Source organism: Saccostrea cucullata, unplaced genomic scaffold (assembly GCF_032062105.1).
Source record: "Saccostrea cucullata isolate Sc308-1 unplaced genomic scaffold, CSIRO_AGI_Scuc_v1 ctg337, whole genome shotgun sequence".
In the NCBI taxonomy this organism is placed as follows: domain Eukaryota; kingdom Metazoa; phylum Mollusca; class Bivalvia; order Ostreida; family Ostreidae; genus Saccostrea; species Saccostrea cuccullata.
In genome coordinates this window covers 510,717-532,532 of record NW_026932716.1, presented here as the reverse complement: position 1 = coordinate 532,532, position 21,816 = coordinate 510,717, and the positions used below count along the sequence as shown (strand labels likewise).

Sequence of the window (21,816 nt, the reverse complement as noted above, 5' to 3'; positions counted from 1 at the left end):
CCAGTTGATACCAATTAAGCTCTGTTATAAGCAGACCTATTTTTGTATTCATATGAAGCAGAATTTGCCCAAAATCTTATACGTGGATTTATCGACGACGTATTGTAAATTAACAATGGTAACTTTCCTTCTTATGTCTATATGAGATATCCCGGTGAGCTTGAGATAAAAGACACCACAGAGTCAGAAACATCTGTTTCATATTTGGGTATTGTACTTGAAAATACCTTAATAGTAACTTAACAACCAAGCACTATGATAAACGTGTTGACTAACTTTTCAATCAACAAGATCCTTTACTTATGCAGCAATAACCTTCATCAGCTGCATATGGAGTATATATATCTCAGTTGATTCGATACGCAAGAGCATGTTCTACGTATAAACAATTTCTAAAACGAGGCAAATTATTGACAAACAAGTTGATATAACAAGAATATCAGCAGACCCGTTAAAGTCATCGTTTCGTGAGTTCGGTTGGCAGGGGATGCACATTCCTCCATGGCACCTGATCCCACCTCTGTTGTTTTGGAGGTCCATGTTTGCTCTGCTCCTATTTTGTATTTTTTATGGACTTTTGATCTTGAATACTGTTCATTATCTCCATTTTTTAAATTAGTTAAGAAGCAAATATGGAATGCTCTGATATGTCACTTAATTTTTTGCATAACTTTTTCTTTATGTAAATACAAAACAAGTCTGCTTATATCTCGACCACCCAATTGAATTCCAATGGATTTTAAGAAAACATTATTTCTCTAAAAAAGTGATGTCAAAAAGAAACTCATCAGCATATTATTGCATAAACTCTACGAAACATTATCTAGATTCAATACTTCAAATGAATAGACTAGTCGCAATTACGATAGGGGATACGCTTGCTTTATAAATTAGATGTATTTTCAAAAAAGGAATACCGGTAATTCTAATTGAAAAGTTTTGTCGTATAATGCATTTAAAAACATCCTTTCTATTTCGTCATAAAAATACATTTTTTGAAAAAAAATAGACAAATATTGCTAAAAGGAACAAAAAAGTGCTGAGGTCGGACTTTCATTTTCAGTATACATTGACATATTTGACAGAAATGGTCCTCTATTGTGACCCTTAATCATTTCGTTAAAATTTGATTTAAACAGTATTTTTAAAATAGAAAAAATAGGATTGGACATAAGGCATAACTGAATATTAAGTTCCCTTTTAGAATTTGTTTCAATGATAACACTCATAATAACATCAAAGTTGTATTCGTTTCAAATAACAATTAGGAGGAAATGCTCATGTCAGTATACGTAGTCAGAACAATTCCAGAGTCCAGAATGGCAAGCTATTTGCTTCATGAATTGAAAATAGATCGCAGTTGAAAAATGTGATGATGTCAGCTTTTTGCCATTTCCCTTACATATGTAGCAATTTAATATACACTTATCTGATTCAATACACAAGATCATGTTTACATTCTATATTCAATTTCTCGGACGAGGAAAGCCTTTGACAAACATATTGATGAAACATGAACCTCATTTCGCAAGTTCTATGGTCAATGCTATAATCTTGTCATAAAACACAATAAATCATTGTCAAATGCTGGTTGACGTATTTCATACTTATTGATAGGCCATCATTTACCATCTGAATTGTGGACAGGTTTTTCCGTTATATCCCGAACATAAGGAGAAACACATGGCGGATGAACACACGGCTGGCAGGGGATGTTCACTCCTCCATGGCACCTGATTTGTATTGTTTTTAATGGATTTTGAGTACTGTTCGTTATCTCCATATTTCTTCCTTAAACTTTGAAATATTGTTAAAGTAATAATTGTTTTACATGCAAAAATATGGTTACATATCAACTATTAATACAACGCTAGGTTTGCACAATAATGTTGCTTTTCTATGGCTGATGCTTTTATCTATGGAGCTAATGGTTTTATGTTTGTTATATGTTATGTCAGATAAGCAAAATGCCGACCAATGGAAGTTTTATCATTAGCAATCGATAAAAGGAAAATAATGATCTCATATGGTGCATTTATTAGCATAATTAAAAAAAAATAAACTACATACCTGGCTGAAATGTGTACTATGGCCAGAAAAAGACAGCAAAATACTTCAAACATCATGGAAGATTAAATTTTATCAAGCAGGCTATTTGTTAACTTGAATCCTCCACATTGATGCGTGCATATCTCAAAAACGATTCCATGTAACATTTTGATAAACAATTTATTTCTGCTTTTGCTACCGAGTGTTTTGTTTATACGTCTGGGTTGTATACATTAATTCGTTCCGTTGCAATAAAACAGATGTTTAATCGGAAGTATTTGATCATTTAAATTTAAGTTTTATATCAGTATTTCTTCTGAGATAGATATATATAAATGCGTATTTTGCCAATTAAAACTAAGTTTATTTTTTTCTTCATGAACAATTTATGCTTTATTTGAAGGGATTGTTCACTTTACATCTTCTGCTAAAAAACAAGTAGTTCACATTTATTCAACATTTATTGAATTATGAGCAAATTAAAACAAAAAGCAATAATATCGACAAAATGAAAACAAAAACCCGTATATAGAACCAGCTATATCACTCTCAAAGACAATCTTTTCAGTAGCCTTCTACTTCAAAACATCTCTGGTTTTGCTGCTGTTAGATAAAACATATTTACATGAATCCTTCCATCAACAACAACAAATATGAAATGGATACAAAAATGTTTTTCTCCTTTGTAAAAATGGGATAAACAAATACAGAAATAAATTTATATCTGAAAAAAAAAATGATAAAAGAAACTTTAAAAGATTGTTCGGTTAAAAATGATACAAAATGAAAATAAAATATGCTAAGCTGATTGGCAGTGTTTTTCACCGATGACAAAAATAATGTTTGTTTACATTTTGATTTATGACTGAAGTATTAAACAGTTTTTTCGCAAACAAGACATTCACATATGGTTTTCCAAAATAAAGATGCATTCATGCAGCAGTGAATTTTAATCAATGGAATGTTGAACTCTAAAAATTTCTTCAAATATTCTCTGAAAACAAGCATTAAAACACATACGTACATATATTTAACAAGTAAATATTGCCTCAACTCTTTAACATTGTTCGGTACGGTATTACCACCGTACCTACAAAACTTAAAATGCGTGAATAAAAAAAACCCACGCGCATTCTTCGTTGGTCAGTTAAAAATATCATGAACAAGGACTTAAAACTTGCTTATAAGACATACCTATGTACATAAAACAACTTCATGACCGACCCCCTAAAAGGCACGTCGTTCCCAAAACACAGACATCAAACTTCCCCTAAAATGACGTTGACTACGTTTTAAGGGCAATGTCTCTTATTACGAAGACAAGTTGCTTTACTTCAGCATATACAATCGCTCTCCGTTATTGCCCACATGACAATCACGTGATCGTCACACGTGATCACCGGTCTGTGGGTAGCCGGCGGATTGATAACTGAGAAGTCCGGTTGTGCTTTGGTTCGAAAAGCTACGCATAAAGTCTGGTCTGTTGTGACTTTTGACCGATTCTTTCCGGCTGTATCTTCTTCCGGCCACTACTTGGTTCTCGCTTTGAGCTTGCAGACGACTCATCATGTTCTGCTGAATCACTCTTTCGTGACGTCTTTTCATCATCCCAACGATGAAACACCCTAACATAGCAACAAAGACGAGAGCAGCCAGGGATAACACTCCTAGGAGGACGATAAACAAGCCTTCATGCTCCACGTGAGTCACTAACTTGACCTCAGTACCTAATAACACGTCATCAAGTGTTTACTTACTTATATTGATATATACATAAAGGTCATTCAGTTCAATCTCAATTTGTTAGAAATATCACCATAATCTATACTATAGATAAATATAAACTTTTATTTGTTTTGATAAATTGTTTAACGATATCATTTTTACACTCTTAAAAAGATATCTAGGGAAATGATTTACCTGTCCAACTAAAAGAAATAACAGTATTCAATATTTACCTTTCCTTTTGACGATAGATTTTGCTTCGGCTAAAAGACGTAATAAGCATATTCATTATTATTTTTTTAATCGTCAAATATTAAAAAAATCTCCAATTTACAAAATATTACAATGAGTTATTTAAAAAAAACAGATACAAATTCTTATTTATTTAATGCAATCAAGAATTGTATATAAATTGTCCTACCTTCAGTCATAACGTGCTGTACTTCAATAGAGAAGCCTTTCTCGTGATTCCAGGAGTTGGTGTGAAATTCCAGTTTGAGGTACGGACCTTTAGAGATGTAGTAGTCTGAAGTTCTGACACCACACAGCTTTAATGGAGTTCTAACAAAAAAAAAAGAACAAACTAACAAATCAAAATTGATGAGAAAGTTTCCCTTAAACACAATGGAGATTGTTATCCTAGGTTAGATATAACATTACACAACTATTTTGTTAAATGCATTTGAATTTGCTTATTCATCATACAAATTGAGAATTCAAAAGGGTATATGTGACGACATGGTAGAACTATGAGAGCACAATTTTTTCACGTAAATGAATATATAACAGTCGCAAACATCCCCCTCCCAACCGTTGACAGGAAAAAAAAAAGAATACAGTTGTTCCCCATTTCATAATTGCAAATACCAAACGAGAAAACAGTTCTTCCTTTATTCAGCATTTTCTATGTAGTAATTTGATAAAAGTTAAGCAAACTCACTCTCTTTGAGACTTCCGTATCAGTAGGTAATCATCCTCACACCCTTTCGACTCCTGTAGATGGAAGTCCTGGAATGTCACCGTCCATAATCCTACCGTTTGGTTGAAGACCCACACCCTGTCTTCACCCCCGGGGTAGTCGTTCGGATAATTCTCACTCTGTATGATACTTTTCCCTTGAGTTATTACCGTTTGTTTGGCTGCAAAAGATAATTTTTGTAAATATTCCTAAAATTAAATTATTAGGAGCACATGGCGGGTGTAACTGGTCGATATGGTATGACTACCTCTCCATGATGCTTCCTCGCTGAAGATTTTGAGGTCCGCGTTTGCTCTGCTCTCGATTTGTAATTTTTAAATTTTTTTTTTGCTTGGTTGCTTTTCGTTATCTCAATAGTTTTAGAATCATAACGTCAGCCAGCATTTGACGCAATGATAAATTGTATTTGCTGTGAAGGTCATTGTATCGACCATAGAACTTACGAAATGATGACTTTAAACGGGACTGCTGATATTTTTGTTTCATCAACTTGTTTTCAATAATTTACCTCGTTTTAAAAATTGTTTATAAATAGATCATAATCTTGTGTATCGGATCAACTGAGATACATTAACTCCGTATGCAGGAGATGAAGGTATATTGCTGCAGAAGTATGGGAAGTTAAAGTCATCACGTTTATCAGAGAGCTTGGTTGTTAGATTACCATTAACATCTTTTTTAAGTAAAATATCCAAGTATGAAACAGATAAGGATGAAATATGAAGAAAAAGAAAAGTTCTGAATCATGCTCAAAGGTCCATCTAAACAATATCAATCTATAGCAGAGCAAACATGCACCCCTTAAACCACAGAGCTGTCTTCAAATTTTGAAGCTTTGTAAAATATTATAATAAGTTTAAGAATATTCAGTTTTGTACGTTTGTGGTAAAACCTGTTTATGAAGAAAACGCACTTGTGAGTTGTGAGTTTCCTGTGAGACAACGAACTCTCACCTTAACTATCTTTCATCTTACCACTTATAGCCAGAAATGACCGACAACTTTTAAGTGATGACCTAAGTTAACTAATTCAGATAGCAATTGACACTTTGATGTCTTTTTGCATTGTTTTCCGTAATATGACAAATATTAACAGTTGTGACATGCTGATAAAGTGGTTTTGAGTAAATGAAATGAAATTTGGCGAATTGATTTTTTTTATTCAAAACAAAGAAACGCATGTTATATCGGTTTCGGAAATCTGACAACTGTATTTCATAGAAACATCAAACCGTATCAAGTAAAGAGATGTTTTGAAAACAAACTTCCTGGGTTTCTGAATCAGAAACTGATGAAAGATGTATGTTTAAAGCCTGCAATATTATTGGTTATACTGTATATGCCTGTATTTATTTGAAAGCGTAGGGTATCATTGGTTACACGTGCGTCTTTTTGACACATTTATGACATGTTCTTATCTTTATGAACTATTTTCCGATAAGGAAGCTCAAAGTTCAAGCTCAAAAGTTTTGAGTTTAAGCTCAAAACTCAATAAAACAATACAAAATTAGAACAGAGCAAACACCCACCTCGAAAACATCAGAGGTGGGATCAGGTGCCATAGAGGAGTTGGTATCCTCTACAGACTGGTCACATTTATGATCTTATCTTAAAAGTGGCTATAAAATTGTTTTTCTTTCCCTTCAAGATATTTTTATATGTTTGAGAGTCACTGTATGCTGGGAAAGGGCTTCAGACTGAGACCTATACCCGAGTTCCTGTGTCATTGAATATTTTCAGAAGGTCTAACTCTAAAGACCTGCAACATTCACTCCCGAAGTACCGAGTGCTTGGAAAAGTTGCTACCTATTTCGAATAGATAGACAAATTAATGTTTTGTCTGATCGAATAAAAATATTTCAAAAAAACGTAATGTCATGCCATGATGCAGTAAAAATTTAGCTGCGTCATAAATGTGACTCAAATTAAAACAAAAGAAAAATATCAGATATGAAGTCACTCCACAAAGCATTATTATAAAATCAGTTTTTTCAAGACGTGTTTAAGTGGCTGAAACGTAGACGTAGTTTTTAAAGAGATTCTTTTTATCAAATGTTACGATTGTTGAGGAGGAGTGCTCTCCATTTTCCGGAATGATTATGTCAGAGAGAGGCTCGTAAGGGTCAATGTTTAAAAATAAACATTAGGTGTCATAAGTTCATATTTATATATTGATAATCAGTAATATTTATGTGATAATAATGAGTAATAAAAACATGCTGAAATCAAGAGGTCCAAAAGAAGTCAGAAAAATTAAGTAAATCTTAAAAAAAAATTGTTGTGGAAAAAAACACCTCCTAGCTACATTTGAAAAAAAAAATTCTCCTGTAAGTAAAGAATGATGTTCACTTTTGAAGCTCTTTGATGTCTTTGTTTATATTTAATTTTCCCCTGAATTTTGACAAAATTTTCTTTAAATGACAGAAGAGATCTCAGATTAAACAAATTGCACAGCTGAAGATTTGTGAATCTTGAATATATTGATAACTTATTAAAATAAATAATCAAAAGCTACACCCAATAAAAATAATTTCCCGTTTCCTCTCCGTCCAGGAACAAGATTCAATCTATGCCAACTATTTAATGGAATAAAAAAAATATATACTGTTTGGTATAAACACTTTTGATCTGAACCGTGTTCTGCAAGGACAAACAAATTATTGAATATCAATTCAAAGTTTCAATTTGACACAAGTTTTTGAAATTTTCCGTGTTAACAAAACATGTGACAGGCAGCTGGCGGAAGTGAAAAAATGTCAACAAACAAACTTGTAAACAAAGTAAGATTTTTTTCAAATATGCAAACAAATTGTCTAGAAATCATGCATAAAAAAGACAGCTATGTATGAGAGATAAGTACGAGAGCATATCCCCCTCTGTTGTCAACTTATATCATGATGTGTTAAATTTAAAGTATAATTGCAAAGATTCCATAAAACCCACCGTAAAACTTTCACATTTAAAGAAAAAAAAAATAATGTAGAAACCTACCTGCATGGGTGACTGAGAAAAGTAAAATTAAGCTACAATGCAAAATCTGTGTAATATGCCTCGATGTCTTCATATTGATAAACTCAGTGTGAGCCCTGGTACTTAGAGAAGACAGATTCGTACATCGCGTCCCTCTGACTTGCCGCACTAGACTGTCAACTCGAGAGAGAAATGCAGCAATTATACTGCACTTGATTTTTTTCCGCAATATCATAATTGGCATGCAGACAAAATCCTCTCTATATATAACATTTGAGATACATTTCCTTGTTGAAAGCTTTCCCATCCCTGGAGAGTATAAAAATAAAATTGACCAATTCTGTTGCACTAATTCTAAATAATTTTACATGTCTTTGAAGAAAAGTGTGTTTCTTGCATAATAATGTAATATTCTGCTATCACGTGCATAAGGTGTTTCCCTTCCCAGCTTGTTCAAACTGAGGAACATGCATTTAGTTCGATCAATTTTTTAACCGAGGAAAGCTAAAGACAGATAAGATGATGTAACAGGGGGTTAATGTCAGCATTTTGTAATATTTTGGTCATTGCCTTGTTTATATATCTAGGACTTCAAAGTGCGATGGGACCCCGAAGCCCGATGGTCACGCCAACGTCCGATGGTCTGCGCCAAATCCCGATGAAACGCCAAGGTCCACTGGTGCAGAAAAATAATTAACGTTTCAGACTTCATAGTACTACTGCGCCAAATTTCGAGGCCGTGTCATGCCAAGATTCGATTGTTTTATTCAAATGAAATTGCATATTAATATCCAAGATCGTCATTTTATGGATAGGTGCATAAGTAACCCTCATCAGTCAAAAAAGTGTAACAACTTTAACTTAAATATCTTGGGTGATACACTAACCCAAATCAAGTGACATATTGTGCGAGGACTAACCCTAGATCCCTCGTGATCCATTGGGGTCAAAGTGACACTTATCAGTCCAATAGTGTTCAAAGACTAACCCTAACCGGTTGAGGGCTTATCCTTATATCTCTAATAGGTGCAAGCAATACGCAAAATCAGTAAAATTGTATGCGAGGACAAATGCCGAAATAATGGCTTTTAAATGCAGGACAATGGCGTCGAGGATTGACGTCGGATTATTGTAAAGTCATAAACGTTGATTGTTCCCCCGCACCATCATAACTTGGTGTGTCATACCGTCGCACCTTAGCGCATTACGTCTCGTTGGAAACGAACCATCTGACTTTAGCGTAACAATCGGACTTCGGCGTCCGTCAAGACAGTGGGCCATCTGGGTTTGGCGCAGCCTATCTGACTTTGGGGAGACCATCGCACTTTGGCGTGACCATCGCACTTTGGAGTCTTGAATATATAACCTTCCAATTGTTTAATATAACGTTTTATACATTCTTGCATTAAGTCAAATGATAATTGACGTTTGAATACTTATTGTGAGTTCATTAATTTTAAACTGAATTGTTCAAGAATCTTTCGTTATTTTGATCGAGGCCGATGTGATTACTCTGCTCCTGATTTGTATTGTTTGACAGAACTGTTGAACTTAAATACTGATTGTTATTTCCATATTCATTCTAAATTCTACTACGAAATGCTCTGTCTATATATTTTTCAAAATATTTTCTTCTAGGAAAAGGCTTAAGATGATCGACCAGTCACTGTGTCGTATCATATATGACTTGTTACATACCAATAGTTAAACCTTTGTATTGATACTGAATTTGTCTACGGAATGTTCCGTCTACGTAATCAATACACAGTGATCACAGTAGGTGTGACCGGTCAACAGGAGATGCTTACTCGTCCTTGGTACTTGAATCCACATCTGGACTTTGAAAAAAAAAGTTTCATGTAGTCCATTTAAATATGCGAGAACTTGCTAATCAATTAAAATGTCTCGTAAACTATACTATAGGACTACATTGTACTTGTTTGAGATATACGGTTATTTTGCCCGTAAATTAAGCTATCACAATCAAACAAATTTTCAAATTTGCTGAGTGGATTAAGATGCAAAATTAAAACCTAATGTTAGTAATTACCTCTGAGTAGATTCAAAAGAGGTTCATAATTAAGTGCCTAGACTACATCCCTCAGAAAAGTGTGTTCCTGCTCTACACTTTAACATTACCATTTGTTTTGTTATTATGAATAGTTTGTCCATATATCATTTAAATCAAATCATTGGCTAAAAAGATTTTAACTCAGAATTATTTTGAAAGCGCCGATTTATGACTAAGACGAAGAAAATGCCTTTTTTTTCACTGACAGCGATGAATGATGTATCGCATAGGGATCATTGCGGGTGTGAGCGATTAACATGGGATATTTACTCCTTCTAGGCACCTGATCCCACATCTGGAAGTTTTATGTCCTCTTCACATATTCATACTGTTTATGATTTTTAATCAGGGGATGCTCATGCCTCCATGGCACCTGATCCCACCTCTGATGTTTTGGAGACCTGCTTTTGCTCTGCTCCTCTATTGTATTGTTTAATGATTTTTAGCTTGACTACTTTCGTTTTTTCAATATATTTCATTGGATCAATCACTGTTTGCACCTTTTACACGTAAACAAGTTTAGCGCAACATTCATATTAGCATTTAACAGTTTTTTTTACCTTAGAGGTAATATTCTTGTTTCAATAGAAAACTATAATTTTTTTGTAAGACAGTTTGGTCGCATTTAGGCAAAAGACGGTATAACTCGCCAAACGAGCTAAGATTTCGGACGTTTTGAGACGGATGTTCTTTTGTTGTTAATTCAGAATAAAAGAATGAATCATTAATAATTTGTTTTTCTCATAATACATAGAATTATTTATAAAGTCAGCAGATTTTTTTTACATCATCTGTATTAGTAAAACAATCGGAAATTATGTAAAATTATCCTAAAGGAGCCATAATGAGTAAGGAACGTTTACAATTATTTGTTGTTAATTGACACAAGATTTGAGATAAAATTTATATAATGTAAAAACAATTGCATAATTAAAAGTATAGGAAGAGAAATAGTTTTGTTTAATAAAAACAAATAGATTAAATAGATTTCATTGCCTAAATGTGATTTCTAACATAGAAAGGCCGCAGGATCATGAAACAGACTTAGACTTAGGTCAAGTTTTCAATTGTCTGTAAAATGTTCATAAATAATTGATTAACCTCAAAATTTGCAAAAAACAACACTTTTCTAAATGAACATCAAAGCATATTTTAATTTTTATCTGCTTAAGATGTTTCATGATCCTGTGGGCCAAAAAAAAAAAAATTAGGCGAGCTCACTTTTGATCTCAGTCTCACATTTCCACTATATATTTCTTTGGTAAAAGTGAGACTGAGATCAAAAGTGAACTCGTCTTAGTTTTATGGCACCCAGGCCTTGTTATGAATTCTCATCCATAGAATATGATGGACGTACCAAAATGACTTTATGAAACAGTTCTTTTATTACAATTTCCTTTATCTTCAAATATTTACGGTGAAAGAACAGTATAAAAACTCAAAAAATCATTCAAACAATACAAATGAGGAACAGAGCAAACGTAGACCTCCGAAACATCAGAGGTGGGATCAGGTGTCATGGAGGAGTGAGCATTCCAATCCGATCGGACACATCCGCCGTATGTTACTCGTCATGATCTGAAAATAACAGAAATACTGACGACACTTCAGTGTGTAAATAATGAGTGATTAGTATGAAAAACATCAGTCTGCATTTGACTTCAATGATAAATTGTATTTGCTGACAAGGTGAATCGCCCAAAAAAAACCTGCAAAATAATGACTTCAAATTAAATTGTTTATATCCTTGTTTTAACTGCTTGTTAAAGATGAAAGATGGAGAGAACATTTTGAAGAAGTGTTGAATCGCCCGGAGCCTAACGAACTGGCACACATACCGGAAGCTGACACTGACTTAGAAATTGAAACAGAGGTACCATCTAAAGCTGAAATACTCAAAGCAATAACAGCCCTTAAGAACAACAAAGCACCTGGAAATGACCAACTGCCAGCAGAGCTATTCAAAGCAGACCCATACCTTGCAGCAGACATCTTACACTCATTATTCACAAAGATCTGGAATAGTAATACAATACCAACGACATGGTCCAAAGGAAATATCATTAAAGTGCCAAAGAAGGGAGATCTTACTAACTGCGATAACTGGAGGGGCATCACATTACTATCAATACCGAGTAAGATTTTCAGCAGAATAATCATTGACAGGATTAAAACTGCAATAGATGCCAAACTAAGACAAGAACAAGCAGGTTTTAGGAAAGGGAAAAGTTGTTGCGACCAGGTGTTTACCCTGCGAAATATTATAGAGCAAAGGCAGCTTATAATAAACTTTATAGATTTCGAAAAAGCCTTTGACAGTATCCACAGGGAAAGTCTATGGAAGATCTTAAACATTATGGAATACCATCAAAGATAGTAGAACTGATAAAAGCTTTTTACGTGGAGTTTAATTGCTCTGTAGACAGCTCATCAGATGCATGCTTCATAGTAAAATCTGGCGTAAGGCAGGGATGTGTGATGTCAGCTCTCCTTTTTATAATAGCAATTGACTGGGTAATGAAATCAACCCTAGATGGAAATAACAGGAATAAGATGGACACTCTTTACCAATCTTGAAGACCTAGACTACGCAGATGACTTGGCCCTCCTATCACATCTGGAAAAGCATATGCAAAGTAAAACATCAAAATTACAGAGAAATGCAGAAAAAATTGGATTAAAAATCAATACCAGGAAAACAGAAGTTATGTCAAGAAACACCAAACAACCAGCAAGAATACAGGTTGATGGAAACGACTTGGGCAACACAACAACATTTACCTATCTTGGCTGCATAGTAACATCCGATGGGGGTGCAGACAAAGATATAAAGGCCAGATTAAGTAAAGCCAGAGGGGCCTTCATCAGCCTCAAGAACATCTGGAAAACAAGCGACATAAGTAGAAGGACAAAAATGAGAATATATTACAGCTGCGTACTGTCTGTCCTACTCTATGGGTCAGAATGCTGGAGAATGACAGAAGGAGACATATGCAAACTCTCTAGTTTCCACAAAAGAAAGATCATGAGGATTTTCTGGCCAAACAAAATCACAAATGTGGAACTACATCCAACACAGAGAATTGGAGATGGCGATGGATAGGGCATGTGTTGAGGAAACCAGCCTAATGCATCACCAAAGTAGCCCTTAGATGGACACCGGAAGGGAAGAGGAAACCTGGTCGGCCAAAGAACACCTGGCGAAGGACTTGAAAAAGAAATTAACGTTTTAATGCTAAAGATAGAGAGAAGTGGAGAAATCTAGTCCTTGCCCTATGTGCCCACGGGCATAACAAGGACTAGGTAGGTAGGTTAACTGCTTGTTTGTCAGTAACTTCCTCCTTTTTGAAATTGTTCATACGTAGAGCATGCTCTTGCGTATCGAATCAACTGAAAAAATATTAATTCCATATGCAGCAGATAAGGGTATATTGCCACAAACGTGAGTGTAAATGACGATTGAAAGCTTTAAATCATCAAGGCTTAGTAGCATTTTTTTGGTTCCAGAATTACTTTCTACAATTCCTACAGTACCTATGTATCGAATCCATGTCAACGTTCTCATATCAAATATACTTCTACTGGATGTGTCATTCCTGATTGTGGTGTGAATATTCTATTTCAAAATAAAGACCCATTTATCAGTCATATCCCAACTCTGTTTTGACTGCTAAGCATTTCTTGATAAAGCAGATATCGCATATTTATACTTTATTTTCTTCGAAAAGTTATATTTAGACAAGAAGGTAGCAAAAATATAAGGGCGTAACAGCATGTTTTATGTCTAGATCTGATAAATATTCTAACCAATGAACAATTTGAATTTATTTGAACAAGACAAACTCGGCATAAAGGATACAAATAGCTCCATGTTTGGCCAATGAGTATTAATTATAGCACATACAAAATAAGCTTTTTAAAATCCCAGCTGTTTTTTTTATTCGTGTTAAAATTTCATCATAATGAAGAAAAAAATTGTTTACAGGAAAGCGTATCTCTGATGTCTTTGACATGAACACCCTATGGAAAATGAAAGCTGGCCTGTTGCCTTTAAAAGATAACATATACCTTATGAAACGCCAGGGGATGAGGATATTGCAATAAAGGATATGGAGATCACAAACTGTATTTGATATCAAAGTCCAGTAAACAATACAAATTAGGAGCAGCGCAAACACAGACCTTCAAAACGTCAGAGGTGGGATCAGGTGCCATGGCGGGGTGAGCATTCCCTGCCCACCGGTCACACCCGCCGAGAGCTTCTTGTCATGATCGGGAAATGATGGAAAAATCCGTCGTCAATTCAGTGTATAAATAATGGACTAACAATCAGTATGAAAACACGTCAATCAGCATTTGACTAAATGATAAATTATTTTTGCTGACAAGGTCATTGTATCGACCATAGAACTTACGAAATGATGACTTTAAACGAGACTGCTGATATTTTTGTTTCATCAACTTGTTTGGCAATAATATATATCGTTTTAGAAATTGTTCATACTTAGAGCATTCTCTTGCGTATCGATTCAACTTAGATATATAACTCCGTATGCAGATGATAAAGGTATATTGCTGCCTAAGTAAAGGAAGCTGACGATAGAAAAATGAAAGACATCACGTTTATCATAGAGTTTGGTTGTTAGATTACCATTAATGTATTTTTCGAATAAAATATCCAAGTATGAAACAGATGTGTCCGACTCTGTGGTATCTTTTATCTCAAGCTCACCATTGTATATCGTATCGACATAGGAATGGAAATTACCATTGTTAATTGACAATACATCGTTGATATATCTAAATATAAGAAATGATGACGAAACGTAATGAAACGTGATGACTTCAACTTTTCTATTGTGATGTGAACTTGTTTTGTAGCAATATTAGAATTAATGTAGAAATCACAAGAGAATGCTAAATATGCATGATTTTTTTTTATATAATTCTAAGAAATACAAAAGATATATTTGAGAAATGTGTCGTCTGACCATAAGATTTATGTATCCAGGTGGATTCCACGCGGAAGAGCATGCTTTACATCAAAATTTTTTCTAAAACTAGAAAAGTATTTGGTCATTTAATATAAGGTTTTATTTTCCTCACTGAAATGCAAACGATTTCTTTTTTCAATTAGCACGAGGATAAGAATATTAACGGCGGATGTGACCGGTTGACAGGTCATTTTACTTCCTATGGTACCTGATCTTAACTGCATTATTTTAGAGGTCCAGTTTTTCTCTGCTCCTAATCTATATTGTACCTTTGGGCATTGGAGATTGTAAACTTTCCGTTATCTCTATACTACATGAAAATTATGCAGATAACGAACAGTGACTTCTCTAAATAGGGTTTACAAACAAAACTATAAATCTGTGACCTGACCCCAGGAAAATTCAGAGGTAGTGTAAGGTGTCTAGGAAGTTTTCCCTGTTAAGGAATGACATGAACAGTATTTGCGTACTACATTTACTTTTTGTTTATGAAATGTTAAGATAAAAAAATCTGCACCGGCCATGGTCAAACTTGTAAACAGTTCAGAGACGGACACTCTTTTCTGTCCTAGTTTCCTTCCTGGTTTGACCTTGTGACAGCAATATCGATTTATCTAGGTCACCAAGGAAATTTCTAATTCCTGCAGTATGATTTTCCTGGTATTTGGGCTCAATACCATGAGAGTCCTTATTTTCAATTTCCTCCGATCAATGGTCAATAGCTTTTAAAGCTGAAAAATTTAGAGGCATTCAGTGCAAATTGTTTGAAAAATGTGAACTAAATTTTTCCTCTCCCTCTTTCACACATTAATATATTGCTTTGATCCTTTGAAAAAAAAAATTAATTAGATTGTTGAGTAAAGGAAAGCATTGTTACAACGCACTTTGAAAAATTACGCACTTTGAAAATTTTTTTTCAAAGTGCGTTAAATTTGGGACCAAGCTAACGCACTTTGGAAAAATTTTTTTTTTTTTCAAAGTGCGTTAATATCGACCATATTAACGCACTTTGAAAAAATGTAAAGCTTGATCAATGTTCTCACAAATAATCGGTATGACAAATAACTGACCCTGATTGCATAACTTATTAACTTTTTTTGATGAGGTCACTTCAGGATGTGAAATATTGAATATTTAAATATCTTAGGTAACATTCAAAATACATGCTATACTTAGGCAAATGCTTCTAATATTTAATATTGTTTATTAAAACCAATGAGTGATGAAGCAATTCCTAGCTAATTTCTTTAAGGACTCGTACATTTGCTTCAAATTTAAAGAAAAGAAGTACTTTCAGCCCTTGTATCGTGTTTAATTCTATCAAAATGTTTATTAAACTTTCATAATTTAATTTTGATTGTTACAGGTCATTTGATTAGATAAAATTTGTCTACACTGAATGATGGAATATTAAATAATAAGAAATAAATTTAATAGGTACCCAAGTGATTCTGGTATTACAAGGGTTGGAACAGTTTATGCTTTAAAAAAAAATCATAAAGCGAAAATTGCCCAAACCCATCTTAAACAGTAAATCTCGGCCAGCTATTAAATTCATTCCTAAAATGAATAATATTTACTTTCAATTGATTTTATGTCTGGCTGTCTGTTTGTCCGTAAAAATTTTAAGCATGTCTTTAACTTTAAATTAAAATTTTAATAACTATACATTGGTAAGAGCATGGTTTTCTTAAATGACGTGTTTCTTGTGAAAAGATGTTTCTTTGGGTACAAAAGAATGACCTCTTGAATCTGAACTTGGATTATGACCGTTTTTGCAAAAAGAAAGTAAAGTTTAACCTTGGTCATAATTTTTAACAATTAAAGCTAAGGTTATCATTTTCACATGTATACTAATTTAAACAAGACCTTTTCCTTTGGCAAAAACATTTTAAACATGACTTGATTTAAAAATTTGATTTACTTTTTAATAAAGAAAATCAACCTTGGCCATTACTCTTCGTATTTCACGGGTGTACATATATTTTCTAACACAAGGCTTTCTCCTGAACACTATCTAATTTTACCACTTGACCTCAAACTGAGAATTCAAAAAAGTTATAAAAATTATAACCCTTGGCTAAAACTTGCGTTTTTTATTTTACGGGTATATTTATTGAGACAATGTTTTATGGGTGACAGCATTTTTAACAAATCTTAATCTTGGTGTTTTACTTACATTTGACAAATATTAAGCTTTCTCATAAACTGTCATACTAGGGTAGTAGCGTTCTACAACCTCTGTTGTGTTAGCACTCATTTCCCTATCAAGTCTTATCAGTTTGTTTTGAAAACTAAGCTTCTTTAAGTATTAACACAGATTACTTTTCCGTCCTTTCGTACCATCGTGTGTAGCCAGTCATTTAGTTCAGTACAATTCCTAATTATTTTATAGGCTTTGTTTGCATTAATTCCCTGACTCATACATGATATGGTTTCAAATATATTGAAAATCTGCAACATTCATACCCTATTACGCACACGAAACCTTGTCAATTCTTTTGAATTCAATTGGAATTTTTCAGTGATATCATATCTTTAGGATATGTATATATTTCATCTTAAGGTCAAGATCTAGTAAATAGAAGGTGCCTACAGATTTATCAAATTTAAGAAATGAATTCCTTTAATGATGCTTTATAACATTAGCTTGGTCAAAATAGGTGTTTCGGGGCATAATTTGAAGAAAAACAAGATGAAAAACCATATTTAAAACTGTCATTTTCAATGAAAAATTAAGAAAACCAGTCATGAAAATGAGAGTTTTTTCCTTATCAGAAAAAGGAAATGTATTCAGATTGCCTACAGTTTTTCAGAAAACAGTAATTTGTATGTTCTTAGTCTCTGCTTTAAAATAATGACAAATTTAAAATAAGTATCGGGACTACTTTCCGAGTGATTTCAAATTGAATTCCGTGAAAATACTTTATTTTCTTCATAATTCTATTAGAGGCATAAAGTACGGGAAAAAGAAAGTTGGAAGTGATTATGACGTCATAATGGATTTAGCACTGAAAAATTATTCTAAAGTCATTTACTAGATCTTGACCTTAACTAGCAAAGAGCTTCAGATCCGAAAACTATCCTACAAGGTAGATTTTGGATCGGAAACCCTTGACCAACGAAAATGATATATCTATATACTATAATTTCTTAACATTTGCATTCTCTCTTTTTTCCCAATATGAACTTGAACTCATCAGTTGCGTTCATGGCACTTTAAAAATCTTCTTTATGAGGAGGAAATAAAGAGGCTTGGTAGGACATTTACTGGAACCCGCCTTGTATCTTTGTAAGGATTTTATGAAGTTTTGGTATCCAATATAGATAAGGTACTTCAAATTCATTTTGATTGCTTGGAATATTAAAAATATTCAGAACTCACACATGATTTTGAAGAATTTCCTCCTTAGAAAGGGAGCCTTGAGTATACTTCTACCACTTGTAGAATTTAATTCACTTTCCTCTAAAATACATTTTATATCATAAGCCTTACAAGCGAAGACAATGTTGTTATCTGCTTTGTCGGCAGGGACCAGTACGTACTGGTCATGTAATCTATCTAATTCTTTTTTCACTACTGGTTTACTGAATACAAGATAGCTGCTTTTCATATTGCCCTCAATCGCTTAAAGCGCGATTTCAACATACTTCTGACACATGTAATCAATTCTGACAAAGTGACAACGTCTTCTTTTTCATTTCTGGCCCATAGCCTAGCATATCTTCCACAGAATCCATAAAATATATGAAATTCCGACGTCAGTTGAAGGATAGGGGTTCCGTACACTTAGGACCTTTTACAATTAGTGATCTAAGGTTCTCATTAACTATATTTATTTACGTCACTAATAATAACGTGTCCAGCAGGACAATTGTTAAAGGGTGAAGAAGAACATGAACACGATGGGGGATTATGTTTCAGGTATTCGATATCCATACCCTGTAAAGTTTTCTTGTAATTTAAAAGTTTGGAAGCAATAGTCGATGTATATTTGAAGGAAATACAAGGTGTAATGTTTAAGGTAGGTCGCGGGTTTACTGCATAAAAATTCTTACGAGAAAACATTACCTGAAAATTTGATATAATGTTTCTTAGAATTTGCTGCGTATTATCTGCAAGTTTTATTAAATTTGCCTACGTAGTTTTAATGCTATGTTACTGTAAACGCGGTATGGTTTTTAGTTCTTTTTTACGCTTTACTACGTGACGTTTTAAGCCAATTTTGTGTAAGTAGTTTCTTTTAAAAAGGTTGGATAATTTTTAAAAGACGTAGACGAATTAGTCAGGAATTTGAAAATGCCAAGAGGAGGTAAAATCAAAACTATTGATATAAAAAATTAAATGGGTCTTCTCGCTAGATTTTTTGCTAAATAATTTCAAAGTTTTCTTTTATATTGCTAAAATGTTGCGTTTATGGCGTTATTTATGTCTACAACGTCATATGTGGAACGTAATCACGTTTGTAAACACATGTTACAGTACGAGTATAAATATCTTGACATTTGGATTATGCAAGATTTAAAAGGTGACATAGATGCAACATTTAATTCTATTCATCATTTAACTTATTGTGGGGACATATTAGGATGACTAGCAACTTATTTTAACTAGTATTGTACAAAGTCAGAATGAACGGTCCTCATGCATGAGAATTAACATGCTAATATGCAGCGACAATATTTTTAACATCGCAAGTGATAAAATATTACATGTAGTTCCTGTATTACTTAGAAATTCGTGGTCACTAGGATTTCAGGCTTAACACATAAATTTGATCACTTTAATCGAAAACGGTAATGAAAAACATCCCGATACTGAGGAAGTTTGTGGGGGTGGGGGGGGTGCTACCTGCAATTTTCTTTCTTATTAGTCGCAAACTTGTATATAGCCCTAACTCTCAAAGATTTGTTACTTTCGAATTCTATGAATCAAATTTCCATACGCAAAATGTAAAACACTTGCATTTAGCTTTTACGCTGAAAACTTCTGTTATACAATATAGAAAACATAATACTTGTAATTTTTTTACAGTGCCATAATAGGTCTTACAGTCCAAGTGTTTCTATAAACTTGGGTTTTAAATGTTTTCCAAAATTAGTTCGCCAGCAAAACAAGGAGACTAAATGAGAATTTTTTGAAAATAATTATAATAATGATGACGATAAAAACAAGAGGCCCAGGGGCCACAGCGCTCACCTGAGCACATCGGCTAGGAAAAAAACATATCAGATCAGAACTGAAAGTTAACTTAAGTTGGGGGGGCTTGAAATTTAACCCCCAAGGGGATCATAATTTCAACGAACTAGAATCTACATTACCTGAGGATGATTCCATATAAATATTACTAATCATGGCTTTGAAATACTTGAAAAGAAGATTTAAAAAGGTTTCCCTATATATTCCTATGTAAAACTTTGGTCGGCCATTTTGGCCCCACCCTACCCCCGGGGGTCATGACTTGAATAAATTTGAATCTACACTACCTGAGGATGATTCCACATGAGTTTTATCCTTCCTGGCCAAGTGGTTCTTGAGAAGAAGATTTTTAAAGATTTTTCCTATGTATTCCTATGTAAAACTTTAATCGGCCATTTTGGCCCCGCCCTACCCCCGGGGGTCATGACTTGAACAAACTTGAGTCTACACTACCTGAGGATGATTTCACATGAGTTTCATCTTTCCTGGCCCAGTGGTTCTTGAGAAGATTTTTAAAGATTTTTCCTATATATTCCTATGTAAAACTTTGATCGGCCATTTTGGCCCCGCCCTACCCCCGGAGGTCATGACTTGAACAAATTTGAATCTACACTACCTGAGGATGATTCCACATGAGTTTCATCTTTCCTGGCCCAGTGGTTCTTGAGAAGAAGATATTTTAAAAATGCCATTAATTTTTCTCTAATTCATGATTATCTCCCCTTGGAAAAGGGCGTGGCCCTTCATTTGAATAAAATTGAATCCCCTTTACCCAAGGATACTTTGTGGCAAGTTTGGTTGAAATTGGCCCAGTGGTTCTTGAGAAGAAGATGAAAATGTGAAAAGTTTACAACGACAACAACAACAACGACGACGACGACAGACGACGGACAAATTTTGATCAGAAAAGCTCACTTGAGCCTTCGGCTCAGGTGAGCTAAAAACGGGAAAATACATGTAATTATTAAATTTAAACCGTTTTTAGCGTTGAGTATTGATTCAATCCTGAAAGTTATACGCATATTTTTGCCCCGGATTTGATTGGCAGTCATGATGCATTACGCATGTTCCCCCCGAGTTGCATCAACGTGCGCACATATACAACCACTCAAGTTTTCAGCTAAACATTTTTATTTATGATAACTTTCTTTTTGCATACCATAACTTTTAGGCTGACTTATTTCTAACTGACTACGAGGTTTACCTACAACAGCATGCGCTTTGTATAAATCTACTTGATTCGTACAAACTTGAAGTCATTTGCAGAGAATTAAGGTATGTCACTCGTCAGGACTTTAGAAAAGTTGACGCAGATCCTCTTGCTTCAAAACTATTTATTGATTTTCAATTTTTATAACATACATGTATTTAGATTCAACAATGTTGATGTTAATGTTTTAACATTCAACGAAAAAACTGCTCAAAAAGCTACAAAGACGCAAGATTTATGACGGACTATTTCTTGTGGTGGAAGGACATTTAGCAGATAATTCTGCAAATCTGCACATTTATTAAATTTGATATCTTGGAACATACTTTTACTCGGAGAATATTTTCCGTTATGATATTGCTAGGAATATTTGATATAGGTCTTAATTCATATTTTTAGAACACGTTTTACACCTTCATTCAACAAACTTTGCCAAAAATGAAGAAATGTTAAATAAATCTAGATAAAATTTATACCATTTTTCGCCTGAAAATCACATATTTTGACCAATATTTCAAAATTAACATCACTGACACCAACTTTTTCTTTCATTATTTTAAAGTACTCGATACTTGTGACTGATCAGCACTTATATCGTAAAAAACTTGATTTAAGAAAA

At 33.8% G+C, this 21,816-nt stretch overlaps 1 protein-coding gene across 1 annotated transcript; it reads right to left on the bottom strand.

The window, feature by feature from the left end:
* Positions 1-2,491: 2,491 nt before the first annotated feature.
* LOC134235896 (uncharacterized) lies at positions 2,492-7,915 on the bottom strand. Its single transcript, XM_062718075.1, has 5 exons — positions 7,744-7,915; positions 4,715-4,913; positions 4,196-4,335; positions 4,008-4,037; positions 2,492-3,776 (listed from the first exon to the last, which is right to left on the bottom strand). Exons 1-5 carry the CDS (start codon positions 7,814-7,816, stop codon positions 3,436-3,438), a joined length of 783 nt encoding a protein of 260 aa, XP_062574059.1. The 5' UTR covers positions 7,817-7,915; the 3' UTR covers positions 2,492-3,435.
* Between the last annotated feature and the right edge of the window lie 13,901 nt (positions 7,916-21,816).

Bases quoted from the DNA above. Each gene is read 5' to 3' on its own strand.
- LOC134235896 (XM_062718075.1), bottom strand. From the start codon at position 7,816: ATGAAGACATCGAGGCATATTACACAGATTTTGCATTGTAGCTTAATT. The intron at 4,914-7,743 runs GTAGGTTTCTAC...TATCTTTTGCAG, and splicing joins TTTCTCAGTCACCCATGCAG to CCAAACAAACGGTAATAACT. The intron at 4,336-4,714 runs GTGAGTTTGCTT...TTTTTTTGTTAG, and splicing joins ATACGGAAGTCTCAAAGAGA to AACTCCATTAAAGCTGTGTG.